General features: G+C 36.2%; 1 protein-coding gene across 8 annotated transcripts in view; it reads right to left on the minus strand.

The window, feature by feature from the left end:
• SCN1A (sodium channel, voltage gated, type I alpha subunit) overlaps positions 1 to 14,477 on the minus strand; it is a 101,423-nt gene that overhangs the window by 64,282 nt on the left and 22,664 nt on the right. For 4 of the 8 annotated variants that reach the window (XM_014954269.1, XM_014954276.1, XM_014954271.1 and 1 more), the window contains one exon: positions 5,896 to 6,214. In XM_014954269.1, the coding sequence (XP_014809755.1) occupies positions 5,896 to 6,162 (267 nt within the window). In that variant the 5' untranslated portion in view covers positions 6,163 to 6,214. Of the gene's footprint in view, positions 1 to 4,870; positions 5,192 to 5,895; positions 6,215 to 14,477 lie in introns of those variants that run through there. The other 4 variants (XM_014954273.1, XM_014954268.1, XM_014954275.1 and 1 more) reach the window with 1 other exon arrangement.

The raw sequence follows: 14,477 nt of genomic DNA on the forward strand, positions 1-14,477 counted from the left end.
GCAAAAGCAGAACCAACAAGACATAAATTCCCTACCTCGGTTTCAATTTTTCACTCAAAGCATCTTTGTAACTGAGGCCTTCAAGAATGACTTTGTTAGTCCTGTGACTTCTAGCCTTGAACATCAACTAAAATTGTATCTCATTTCTGAAGAAGAATTTTCATTAAAAAAATACAGATAACAGCTGATATCCCACCCCTGCATAAGCTTCCCTCCCCAGTAAGCCTGCTATATTTCACTCCAGTCTCAACCCAGATGCAAGCCAATGCGTAGGCAGTGTGGATGAACATGAAGTATTGTACCCAAAGCTGCCAGGACAAAGCAGAGATACACTGAGAAAAGCTAAATAAATTCTCAGCAAATTGTAAGATTAAGGTTCGCATATGAAGGTTTATGTATACTTTTCAGGGCTTAGGTTTTATAAAGTGCTTTAACCATTTTGTATAGGCAGGAAAATTGCTCACACTCAAAGTATGAACTGTGAATATAAATTCAAAGAAATCCCTAAAGACAAGTCTCTGATTTGCTACTTTTGCATCTGTAACCAGGATCTCAGTTCTGCAACTTCTGCCATATTTGATTTAAACCCAGAAATTGCATTCTTAGCAAGGCAAAGAAGGAGGACTATTTTGAGAAGATGCAGCTAAGAGGGAAGAAGTGTCCACACTGAACAAAAACATGGTCTCCGAGAACCTTGTGGGACAAAGAGTTCCCAAAACCTTATTTCTCCTCTCCTTCCTCCAAGTTAGTTTTAAATGTAGTTTCCTGAAGGCTACATTTTGCAGGTCGTCTGCTACTTCTTTGCATTTCCCGTTCCTACAGTTAAATAAACACTATCAAAAACCTCATAGGACCTTCTGAGAGGCAAGAGGTGACATTCTGTTTAGCTGGGTCCTTAGCTTTTTGGAAAAAGCCCCAGGGGCAGTTTGAACAAGAGACTCATGGCATATTGGAAGTTGGCTTTTTTTTTTTTTTTTTGGTGTTATCTTTTGAAACCATGTTTTCTAGCAAGATCTTAATTTTTTACTTTGCTGGAATTTTTCAATTAAAAAATCTTTCATTTACAGTTACCAAAAATATCTAAGTATATTCCCCTTTTCTGATGTAATGAAGTTCAGTAAAGCAACTTGATAGAATGTTTTTGTTTCTGCAATCTAAGAGAAGACTGGGAATCCCAGGAGGTAGTGGTTTGATCAGATTAGGGACTGATATTATCCAGTGCCAGGACAAATGTAGGCACCTTTCCTGACAGACATCATTCAACATCCTTCTGGCAAGAGGCAGGGCATGGAGTGACAATCAAAAACGCTATGTCTATATTATAGCAAGGAGGAAACTGAAGTAAGACCAATTTAGTTCCACCTATTCTTTCCCTCCTCTTTAATGCATCAGCCTGGGTTCAAGAGAAAATAGCCAGCCCTTAAAGTATGAAACCAAGTGGACCAGATTTTGATGCATGCCTGCAGGTCAGGATCTTAGGGGGTTCCAGCTGATCCTTTCTCTATAGACAGTGATGTGAACCTCCTTGATCCTTTGTGATGGCAGCCCGAGCATGAACAGGCAGTCATTATTATACTGGGAACACACAGATTTGCACTTACACAGAAGCAGAACGAAAAAAAATGGGTAAAGTCCAAGTTCATTTTCACTCAATTTTGGATATAAAAAAAAAAACAAACAGCATTGCAAACATTTAGGATGTTAAACTTCGCAGTTCTAAAGATCAGCATTATTGATCACAACAAACAGCAGCATTTCACTATAATAAAATTATAGCAATGTGAGAACAGGTATTGTATTATATTATAACAAAACAATTGAGTTTCTTATCCTTTCAACTTCAGATTATTATTGGGCATGAATATGTCCTCTTTGGTTTTGCACAGAAGCACAGTTACAAAATCATAAAGCTAGCACACCTATCTGGCTTTGTTTCTCTTAAAAGGTTTTCCCATTTTTAACTTTTCATCTCAGGGCTACCTTTTCCACACATTACGGCTGTTGCACCAGCTCAACACATTTATTTATTCCTCTCTTATTCTGTATTAAACTGTATTAATTCATAGCATTCACAAACCTATGGCTTAGAAAAAAAGTTCCAAAGATGAAATGTAAAACACATTGAATGTTTCTACATTCAATGCATGCAAAACTACAGTGAACTTGTTCTATCTTGCTATAAAAATAGGAAAAAAACCATCTGCAAATGGGATGCAATACTTGCATATGAGGCAAACGATGGATGATTTCACTCATGACCCAAATTTGAAAAAAAAAGGATATTTCTAAAACTCTTGTACAGGTGTCCTGAATAAACACTGACGATGTTCATTGGTATCATTTGATCAGTGCTGTAGGTAACTTTTTTTTTATTGCCTATTTGAAATTTTGGAAGCCAAACTGATATAGCTTCTGTCAATAAAACAGATATAGTTTATGCAGAGATCTTAATAGAGGTCTGAAGCAACAGTGGCATCTGGTAATCCATACATTTGTCCTAACCCTTCCTTGCAAATACGTATTTTCCTTCATTGTAGTGTTTTTTGTTAGATAAATATCATTTCAGATAGATGGTTCCCCAGGCAGAAATGCAAAATCTCTCATGCAGCAGTTGTCAGATCATTGCACTGGGATAGAGTGTGCCAATTGACTCCTTGGCTTTACAAGGTGGAATTCAGAGGGGGATAAAAAGAAAGCTGAAATGTTAAATGGCATGGGGGTGAGTGCACTGAGCATTAGTGGTCTTTGCTTCTTCCTGCAGTTGTTCCCTTCTGCTTCAGGCTTTTCTCAAACTGCTTTTCCTTCTGAGAGTTGCCGAAGCATCAACTGCTACCAATGCTCTCAAAAGACAAGTGAAAAAAGATAAAAGCCTTTCTAGAATTCATAGACAGCTAGATAAGGAAATCTATGAATTTAGATATTTTAAAGTCAAATTACTGATATAAAATTGAAATAAATGTTGGGATTTCTATTAGGAAAGCCTATTTTCCTTTAATGGAAGCAACTAAAAATGGAGAGAATTATAGTGTGTAAGAAATTTTTGTCTTATCATTGACTGACAGGGCTGTTTCTATTTCTGTCCTGTAGGAGGCCAAAACACGTGCATAGAGAGGATGTGTGGACTTCAGCAGAAATAAGAGAATCCCAGCGAGTACGTGACTTGCCCATAAAAGTTATTTAGAGTGCAAATAAAAAGATTCCTCCTTCCAAATACTACAGAAACTTGGTTGAATATGTTTGGCTGGTTTCACTCCATTTCTTGCAACTCTGTAGTCAGACCTGGCTGAGGTAGTGAGTTTTCAGGTCCCTCTGTGAATGGACTGAAAGGGTCTTCCATTTCTAAGAGCTCAAGAGGTGTACCTGTAGGTCATACCTATCATGCATCTGTTTTCACTTCAAGACATACAAGACAGAGTAATTTGACTTAAAGATCCAGGATGACCTGTGGGCATGTAGGGATATAATGATATATGAATTTGTGTTATAAACAGACACAATTAGTACAGAACTCTACAAGTCCTGCTTTTATAGAAACACATCTTTTATCTTTGTAAAAGTAGAACTGTGTTTTAAAGATAAATCTTCATACACTGTGAATGGCAGATAAAGGCTCTTTCAGAGGCATCAAATAATAAAGATAAAAATATTATTCTTTCACATAGTATTTTCTCTCTTGTCAAAATAGGACTCATAATTCACATGACATTTAGCAAGCCAAGACACTTAGAACACAGCACTTTATGAAAATCAAAATAACTCCCGTCTTGATATTTATAGAGTTTTCATAATCACAGTATCTAATAATTAAAGTATCACCCAAGCTAGCTATCACTATAAACCGTGAACCTTTTCTGCTGCATATGGGCTGTGCAACAGAATCAGCCCGAGAGGGTTCTAGGGCTGTTCAAGGCCAGTTCTATCAGAAACTTTTAGTTCAGTTTTACACTCTCTTTATGATAGTTTCTGCTTACCTGTATGTTTCTCTATTGATTCCATAAATTTCCTAAGAATTTCCTATCAAAGCAGATTTCTGAGAACAAAACGTGCTATGCACTGATTCATGCTGTCAGTTTTAAATCTGAAGAATTTCAGAGAAAGTGTGGCATGTTGGTGTTCTCAGTTTCAAGATACCTTCACATTTTTAAAGTTTGCAAGGTATGTAATCTAATATGTATACACATTTGTATAGGTATCATATATTGTTTATAATCAAAGACAACCTAGAATGATACCATGGTTCAGTTTCAATGTAAATGTTCCTTTGATATAAGTTCAGTTATATCAAAGGAATAAATTTCGATGCAAATTAAAAGGATGAAAGATTAGTAACCATTAAGGATGATGGGTTCTGTCCTGTACCACAGAGGACAGCGGGCACTTTGCTAATGATTGAGAGTGAATAGAAGCCTAGAATTTTACACTACTATATCTATTGTACAACCATATTATACAATCTGTCTTAATGTTACCTTTATTGCCAACTTTATTAATTTAATTCTAAAAATGTTACTGCAAAATTCCTCCTTACGTAAAGCAGGAGGACCAGTGTGCCAAGGGAACACAAGGGTAAGTGTGTTCTTAAAACATACATTAGCTAAATCAACTTTTTATAACTACAAGATATCAAATATTTATTTACTAACTTTCTGAAGGTAGAATATATATGTATCATGGGCATCAAACATTTTTTGCTCTTGCTGTACACCTAGTCCTTTTAGCAATGCTCAACGGTTTCCATATTACTAGAATGACATTTTTCCACATAGCTGCAAATTATCAGACCAAAGTAACAAGCTATAGGACTGCACAGAAATGAAATGAACAAGCACTCCAAATGGTAGCATATGAACAGAACTGATATTGGACTCACTTTTTTATTGATGTAGTATGGGTCCATGTCTTCCAAGGGCTCAGACACCATTCCTGGAGGTATATCGCCATATATAAACGGAAGTGTTTTTCCTGCCTCCAAATCACTGTTTGGCTTTGGCCCATTTTCATCATCGTTGTCTTTACGATCTTGTTTAGAATTCTTAGCTTTTTCTGCAGCAATGCGTTGTTCAATAGCTGCAAGAGACTCTCTAGTGAAGTATTGGAAGCTGTCTGGTCCTGGTGGTACAAGCACTGACTGCTCCATCTTTTCATCCTGCACATTTTAATTACCATTTATTCTTCTGCATAGGAAAATACTAAAAGAAAGCAGAAAATAAAATTTAAACAAACATGTTAAAATCAACAAGTAAGAAAGATAAAACATTTATTTTTACATGCTTTCATTTTTCCTATGTTGGAATGTTCAAATACACAATAATGAGAATTATGTAAAGAAAAATAAAATAAGCAGTTTAGTTGGTGATCTGACCTTTGTAAGAGGCACTTGTGTGGTTCTTATTCTAGTTATATAAACTGCAATTTCTCAATTCTACTTACTCTCAATTCTGTTTACTCCAAATAAGCAAAAGCATGATACTTAAGAACAATCAGATACGTTCTTTCCTCATAATTCTAATGATCTTAAAATCACCTCACACTCCTCTAGAATCAATCAGGATTATATTGGTAACTATAAATAGCACAGTCCAACAGCCCTAATGCAGAAATTTCCACTGAGTTCAGCAAGAGTATCAACTTTTTATAACTACAAGATATCAAATATTTATTTACTAACTTTCTGAAGGTAGAATATATATGTATCATGGGCATCAAACATTTTTTGCTCTTGCTGTACACCTAGTCCTTTTAGCAATGCTCAACGGTTTCCATATTACTAGAATGACATTTTTCCACATAGCTGCAAATTATCAGACCAAAGTAACAAGCTATAGGACTGCACAGAAATGAAATGAACAAGCACTCCAAATGGTAGCATATGAACAGAACTGATATTGGACTCACTTTTTTATTGATGTAGTATGGGTCCATGTCTTCCAAGGGCTCAGACACCATTCCTGGAGGTATATCGCCATATATAAACGGAAGTGTTTTTCCTGCCTCCAAATCACTGTTTGGCTTTGGCCCATTTTCATCATCGTTGTCTTTACGATCTTGTTTAGAATTCTTAGCTTTTTCTGCAGCAATGCGTTGTTCAATAGCTGCAAGAGACTCTCTAGTGAAGTATTGGAAGCTGTCTGGTCCTGGTGGTACAAGCACTGACTGCTCCATCTTTTCATCCTGCACATTTTAATTACCATTTATTCTTCTGCATAGGAAAATACTAAAAGAAAGCAGAAAATAAAATTTAAACAAACATGTTAAAATCAACAAGTAAGAAAGATAAAACATTTATTTTTACATGCTTTCATTTTTCCTATGTTGGAATGTTCAAATACACAATAATGAGAATTATGTAAAGAAAAATAAAATAAGCAGTTTAGTTGGTGATCTGACCTTTGTAAGAGGCACTTGTGTGGTTCTTATTCTAGTTATATAAACTGCAATTTCTCAATTCTACTTACTCTCAATTCTGTTTACTCCAAATAAGCAAAAGCATGATACTTAAGAACAATCAGATACGTTCTTTCCTCATAATTCTAATGATCTTAAAATCACCTCACACTCCTCTAGAATCAATCAGGATTATATTGGTAACTATAAATAGCACAGTCCAACAGCCCTAATGCAGAAATTTCCACTGAGTTCAGCAAGAGTATCAGAAACATGCACTGCAGAATCAAAATTTCTACTAAGCAAATCAAAATCAACTCTCTGTATTATGAGAGAGTAAAGTATTGGTTCCAAGTAAGTTTTTGTACAAGTAGTCATTCCTAATAATAAAAACACCAATTGAGTATTTTTATTTCAATGTAACTGTTTTTATACATATATATATCTATGGTTCTTTATTCAATAGATGTAACTGGATAATTCTTGAAGTATTCTAATATACATATTTATTTATATATTACAACTGAAAAAATATACCCCCTCCACCCACCCCCGCCCCCAGTAAAAAAATGTAGTCCAGTTAAAACTACAGATCTGGCATCTTTCATGCCAGATCATCAGAATAATTTTCTGATGCCATCAGACATACAGATGAAATGTGTATTTGGGCACACAATGGCACATGTATCCCTCATGCCTGAATGTAAACACATATTTGCAATCTCCATCCATTGCTGGGATCTTTGCGAAATGACCAGTCAGCCATAGAAATAGGCTAGAGATATGGAATGACAGAGAAGTAAGAATACAAGAGATGGTTGGGGGAAAAACATATTAAAACAAATGAAAATGTGACAAAAAACCCCAGGAATTATGGAAGGAAGCTGAAAAAGATGAGGAAAGTAGAGCAAAAAAAGCTAACAAGAGGAGACCATAAACTAATGTAGAAAGAATTGGGGAGAAAGTGAAGAATGTAGAAAGAAAAAAAAATAGCAAGATTGGAAGATTAGCAGTATAAAAATGCAGAGATGAAAACAAAGAAAAATAGAACAGTAGATGGAAGAACAGAATATTGGGAAAGGAGCAGGAGGGGAAGCAAATATAACAGGGTTAAAATTTCTATTAAGGAAAAGTCAATAAGGAGGATAAGAAATTAGATGAGAAATAATGGGAGAAGAAAGAAAAACATAGCTGGGAAATGAAAGAGAAGGTCACTAAAATATATGAAATACTAAACCCCAAATCCTCTAGAGCATTAGTGCCAGGATGAGCACAAACATCTTAAGCACACATATGTATTGAGTAGTGGAATACAGTGGATAAAATAAGAAAGTGCTTATGGGCTGCATAACCCCAATTTTATTGATTTCTCAGAAGAATTTAAAAAACGTATTTCACCCAGATGTACAGAATCATCACCCACAATCAGAGGAATGACTTTTAAAGAATCAAGGTGGCAGACCTCTCACTGTAAAAAATTAAAGGGAGCCAATCTCCAACCAAAACACAGTATTGACCCATGCAGAGTGCAAAAACTGGTTCTCTGAATCTTTCTCTTCCTAACTCTGAAAGGAATTGGAATAATTCTGTTTTCTCTCCATTAGGGAGAAAAAGGATATAAGAAAGTGTACCTTAACCAACAAGGAATTAAAATTTTGTCTTCCTCCACATAGAGAGCATCCTCCAGACATTCTGCAGCTTGCCATTTCATGGTTCTGTTTACTTCTTGGAATTGACTCTTCAGTTTCTTAACTACTGAACAGTTATAAACTCACAGTTTCAATCACAGTACCCTCATGCATACTGGGAAAGAAGGAGAAGAAACTACTAGCCACACCACAATCCTTGCTGATCTCCAAACTCATCCCCATATGTGGCACCATAATTTGGGAAACAAGTCTCATACAAAGCCACTATTCAACCACTATGGAAGCCATAGCTGTAGGTGGATCCTACTTGCTCTGTGGGCTTCAGGGAGATACAGAGACTCAAGAGAGACGGTCAGGCTCTCTTTTCTGCTCAGCTTATTTGGAAAAGGAAGGGATGAAGACCTTCTCTTCTGTCCCTTCTCTCTCAACACAGGTATAATCCCCATGGGCACCAGCAAATGAGGCTACACAGCCATCTCTGCCTTTCCCTCTCCTCCTCCTTGTGAGATCCAGGAGGCTGGTTTTCCCCTTTGCCATTTTTCCTTTGAAAACTCCCTTCATTGTCTGAAAATCCCACAGCACACAGCACTCGGTGTTCCCTGCCATAGTGGCCAACAAGGGCACCACAAGCCAAAAGAGTCAAGGCACAGCAGGAGGGAGGTGCTGGACAGTAGCAAGGGCAATCTCATGTTTTGAAGAGGAAGGAAATGGACAGCCAGTGAGCAGTCAGCAAAGACGAGCTCTGAAACCCTATGGTGCTCTGTCAGGATCACCTTTCGTTCAGCTGAGTGTCCTGAACTGGCATGCAGAAAAAGGAGGCAATCCATCAGGATTTGCCTGCAGGTGCACAGGAACAAGCTACTTTGTAACCATTAGTTAACATCGCAAAAAATATTTGATTCAGCTGCTGTGTTTACATACTGAGCTTAACCAGCAAATGCTGTGGGCTTTTCTAATTATACCTGTATTTTTTTCTTTTGAAAGGAACATTATTTTTGTATAATTAATCCCAGAATGTTCTCAAGTCTATTCAAATATACATGGAGCTAGCGAGATATATACCTTTCAATGTATTTAAATCTATGTAGGCTGTACTTAACAAAATGTTTCAGGAGAATTTATGAAGATTAAATACTTCTTATCCTCTACTTAACAGATTAAAGGATGATATTCCAGATATATTTTTCCTTTTCTTCATGCATTTCCATGATTATAAGTCTTCAGAATTGCAAATAGAGGTCTTCTACCATTTCAAAAGTCAATATTAAATACCTACAGAATGCAGTATGTTTTTAATCCCAAGTCACTTTCATCCATCATATCACAGTGGTTAAAAGAAAGGTTTGTATTTCCTTTATTATAGGAAATGAATTTACCCTTATGTATCTGTGTAGGGAATGGTTAACAATTGATACCAGGCCAGTTAATTAGCTGATATCCTTCTGATTTCTATCAACTGATTTATTAAATATTAATTTAATAACTACACAATCCAAATGGACTTTTTTTTTTCTCTAGGATAGCAATGGTTATTCAACAGAGGAAAAAATATAAGAATACACAATATATAGATTTCTTACTAAATTCTTTTCTACTCTCCTGGGGTGAACAATTTTTTTTTCCCTTCATCATCTCTAATTGTGTTTGAGGGACCTGCTTATGAGCAGTGTATTGGTAGGCAAAACATTTCAAATTTTGGAAAATAAGGTACTCAGAACATTTGAGAATCGAATCATTCTGTTTATTCTGAAATTTCCCAGGGAAAAATGTATTCATATATACTTTGTAGTATACACTGTTGTAAGCCAGGTAACTCCAGAGCACACTCAATATACTCTGTGTGAATGGACTGTGTGTAAACCACATGCAGAATAACTCTGAAGTTATTCAGCTGCATCTGTGTAATTGCACAACGCACAGTTGATCTGCCTGTGTATATTAAGTCTGCAGCATCCAGAACTACACTGGATTAGCTATGAACACACTGAGCCTCTGGGCAATACACATGCAATTGGTTCAGCATTTCCCTGATAGATGTGATCCACCATGCACCTTGAGTAGTTGTAGGTCTACACATACTTAGAGAATAACTCAAGCTGTCAAATACCCACAGGAGGTCAGGAGGTCCTTAGCATACATGTAGAATTACCATACAGCAAATACCTAAACTTTAGCAAGCTATTTTATTTATATTATCCATACGCTTAAATCTAAACCTGCAACATGCTTTGATGTTTGATCTTCTGTGACAACACGCATGAATTACAATTTGCCTTCTATTTGCCACAGAATATAATGAAGGTTGAGATGTTGAAGTTCCACTGGGTTCTACATGCTAGAAATTTGATCATAACAGACTAGTCCCAACAATGCTTCTCTGGTTCAGCTTTGTACTTTCACCTACATAAACACCTATAACAAAGCCTTCCATGATCACCTTTATATCCAAATGCTGACATCAAACCTGATCTCTAAAAAGAAAATTGCTTTCCTGCTTCTCCCTCCATCCTTAGGCGCCAAGATTCTCATCAACTTTCAATATTAGTCAGCATTTAATTTTACTCAATTAGCATAGCAATATGACTAACTTAAAAAAGCTACAGCTTCTCAGATTTGCCGTATAGCGATGTGCCATAGGCCATGTTTTCTAGAACATACTACACAGATGTTCAGTTTCTTCTATGGCTAACACTGCAGGTGCTGAGTACTGTGAATGTATTTCTAATATACAGACACAGTGAATAGACCAGAATGGTAGTTTTGCTCTTCTGTTGGACTAGCCATGTCATGCAGAGATAAACCTGTGACAGCTCTGAACTAGAGAATAATTCATATTCTTTACTTTTGAAGGTAAAACTTTGCATACATTGGAAGTAGTGGTGACTTAATAGTTATGGCCTCCCCTGCCTCACATTTTTTTTTTTTTTTATTCTCCAATTTCTCAATTTGGTGAAAGGCCATTGAGACTAGACTTATACACAGCTACATGATGCAATCTGAGATAGCATATCTCTGTTTTGCTGGATATGAATGTGTGTCCAAAATGAAGTAGAAAGATGATTGCAAAAGGGAATGCACATGAATCTTTCAACAAATACACTGGACATTCTTTTGCGCTGCTACTTGCAGAATTAATGACTCACAGGACCCTTGATTATATACATCACAAAATGCAATTTGTTACACTTAGTGCTATAAGACATAAATCATTTCTCACCGCTAATGTAAAATAAAAATGTCACTAAATCGAATCAAATATTAAGAAATTAGCAAATGAAACTGGACTGTTTTCAGTGCCCAGTTAATGTCCCTTTGAATTTCAGGAAGGCACCTTTCTGTACAGATTGCTGTTTCCTTGTACTTTCCAGCACTGTGGAAATGATTGCTAAGAGAAAACTCAGGCAAGAGAATTCTGCTAGAGTAAGCAGAATTTAATCTTTGCCCTTCATTTTGCCCTTGCCTTGTGACACACATTATGGTTTTGCTTTTGGCATAAACTAACAAGTCAGTTCTACTAAAAATGACTTATCTTACTATTTTGAAAAACCTTCAGAGTAGTAAACAGTAGCATTAATATTTTTAAGTGCTCTAGATGCAATGATGTAACATTGGTAACTTCAATTTTATAAAGAGACTAACTAGGTATTAGTGAGGATATCAGTGATATGCACAGGGAATGCCACCTGGCTGATTCAAGGCACAACTAATAGACCACACCTACATAAAATGAAAGATAAATCAGTGAATCTACATGTAAACTCAGAGAGCCAAAATCTCTTTATTATACTACTTCTCATTATTTATGGGCACAGTTTCTCCTTATTTTTGATTTATCAACTACTCACTATGATTCTTGTCTTCAAAATACAGAATAAATGTAAATTACATTCCTCAAAGTGTGGATGTGTGGGAGGAGCGGAAATATCTTATGGCCAACTACTGCAGTTTTGTATGTGAGGCTTTAGCTAAAAAGAAACTCCTGTTCCTTTCTTCATCGAACCAAGCCTGTATCTGGTTTGTTTCTTTCTATTTTAGGGCTACTACAGGTAGCAAATGTAGGCAGGATATCCAAAGCAACACACTGGGCAGAAGAACAGAAATCAGGTTAGAATAATGGGACTCTGCATCGTTTATGACTCCCTTGTCTAGCTCATATATCAAATTAAATTTAATTCTCATGGACAACTTTATAAGGGAAACATGCATATTACCAGATTGATAATAAGATTCTCCCATATCCTTTTCCGTCATCTACTTGATGTTCCCTCTTGGCATGGATAATGCAGATCTGGGCAAAAGGACTTGCTTACAATAGATTATGTGGACTTGGCTAACTATATTTATTTAATGCATATTAACTTTAAATAAAGGGTAGATACATTAATACTGCAGACATCAGAATAGGGTAGAGACATATGAACTAACCTATAAATGAAGTACCTGAAATATTGGAAGCAATCAAATAGTATATAGTAGCTCAACTGAAAGCCTATGCTTTGCTGCTAGATATTGGTATTAGCTAAGCTGATACACAAACAAGGTTATTGGCATAGGGAAAGAGTCACAGAAGGGGTGTGATGAGGGGAAAGGATGACTATTTGGTTTGCCATGGAGTCGCAAACAACCATGCATAGCTACGTGATTTAAGAAGGCAGTTTAGTGCCCCAGTCTAGGCTGCCCAACAGCCAGAAAACAGAACAGCCAGAGACAAGAAATATAGCTAATGTCTATGATATCCACACTGTTGTATAATTGCTTAGCTTACATCTCATTACATGAGTATCTATGCTAAACTCTCTCATCAGCTCCAGGGAATTCAAAGCCACATTTCCCATCAATCAGCAAAACTCTTACACTACCACAGGCAACAGACCATCTGATCTCTTTTTGCAGTGCTCTCCCATCACTACAGAGAAATGAAATCAAGATTAATAGGATAGAAGGAAAGCCCGTAAGAAAACAAGAACTTGGCATTCTAATGGTAAGCCTTCATTTGGGAAAGCTATCATGGCTTCTGATCCCTGGTCCTAGAGCTATTTCTCTATTATATCTAATAAATTCACTTGAGAAGAGTTAGTTGAAAACCGCTGGAAGTGTATTTATAGCTGAGAAGAAAAAAATTAGGAATACCTACAGGAAAAGAGGGATTAGTTCTAGTTTTCACTCCAGCTAATTTCTTCAATTCAGGCAGGAAATACAAGCCTCAGAAATAGAATGCTCCCTGTGAGTTCTCTGTACTAGGAACTGCTTGCTGCGGTCCAAGCAGACTTTTGGGTAGCAGCAGCCTTTTTCCCCTCTAATACCTAGATTTTTAGTTCTATCTCTGTTTCTTGGTCAGATTAAATCACAAGACCACATTATGTGGACACAGCATTTTATTCATCAGGATTAGTTGTATATATGTGTGCATTTTGAGGTTGCTATTCTCATTACATTTTTAAATTTAACTAATGTATCTCTAAACCAAAATACAGCTAATATGCTTTGCTTTAGATTAAAAATAAACAGCTTGCTTCTGCTTACTGCTTTTCTAGCTTAATTCCATTATCTGCAACCAAATCATTTCTATTTTAGAAAGCTGAAAAAACAAAATTAGTTATGCAGTTTCATAGAAAGGAAAAAACTATTTTAATGGGACAAGTCACAATGCATCTGCATTACTACTTCATCTAAGCAAATACATTTAATAGGTTAGAACTACTGGACTGCTACCAAGCTGAATGAATTCCATATTTACAGTGTTCCTGCAGCGTATCTTGTGCAGCAAATGACTGCAGTACAGAATAGCAATCTTTCTGCTTTCGTTCATTTGATCAAAGCAGGGATCCCTTCTATTGGCAATTTACATTACTAATTCAAGATTAATTTTCTCAAGCAATGTCTGAAACATCTGTTTCCATTTACCTCAGCAAACATAATAACACCTTCCTTCAGTTAAAAAAAAAACCAAAACGTCCCAAAGCAATGTAGGCTATGCAGTGTAAATTATATAATGCTACTGTTTCATTTTACATTAAAGTAAAATTGAATTTAAGACAAGATTTAAGTTCTGGTTTTGGCATATTACCACACTTGGGAAAAAAGAAATAAAAGAGGATGGAAAGCAGATTGCTCCATACACTAGAATGGTGTCAAATTTGCAGAGCCAGCAAACTGAAAGACATCTCCACACTCAAAAAAGTTACTAAATTATGACCTTTTTGGGTTGCTTAACTCCATTAGCAGGTTTCTAGTATTTGCTGTTTCATGTGGTCAATGCAAGGGCCAGTTTGACATCAAAAATAGAAGCTTTAAAGATGTAATAATGACAGTATTTACATTTTCAAAACTTTCTGACAGTTTTAGTTATGTGTGTATTTTTCTTGAAAACAGACAGAACAGCAAGCACTGATTTAACTCTTGAGGTTCACCTGAGTCAAGAAAGTGGATGTGGAGACAGCAGGA

The sequence above is a fragment of the Calidris pugnax genome, unplaced genomic scaffold (genome assembly GCF_001431845.1).
Source record: "Calidris pugnax isolate Ruff unplaced genomic scaffold, ASM143184v1 scaffold103, whole genome shotgun sequence".
Lineage (NCBI taxonomy): Eukaryota > Metazoa > Chordata > Aves > Charadriiformes > Scolopacidae > Calidris > Calidris pugnax.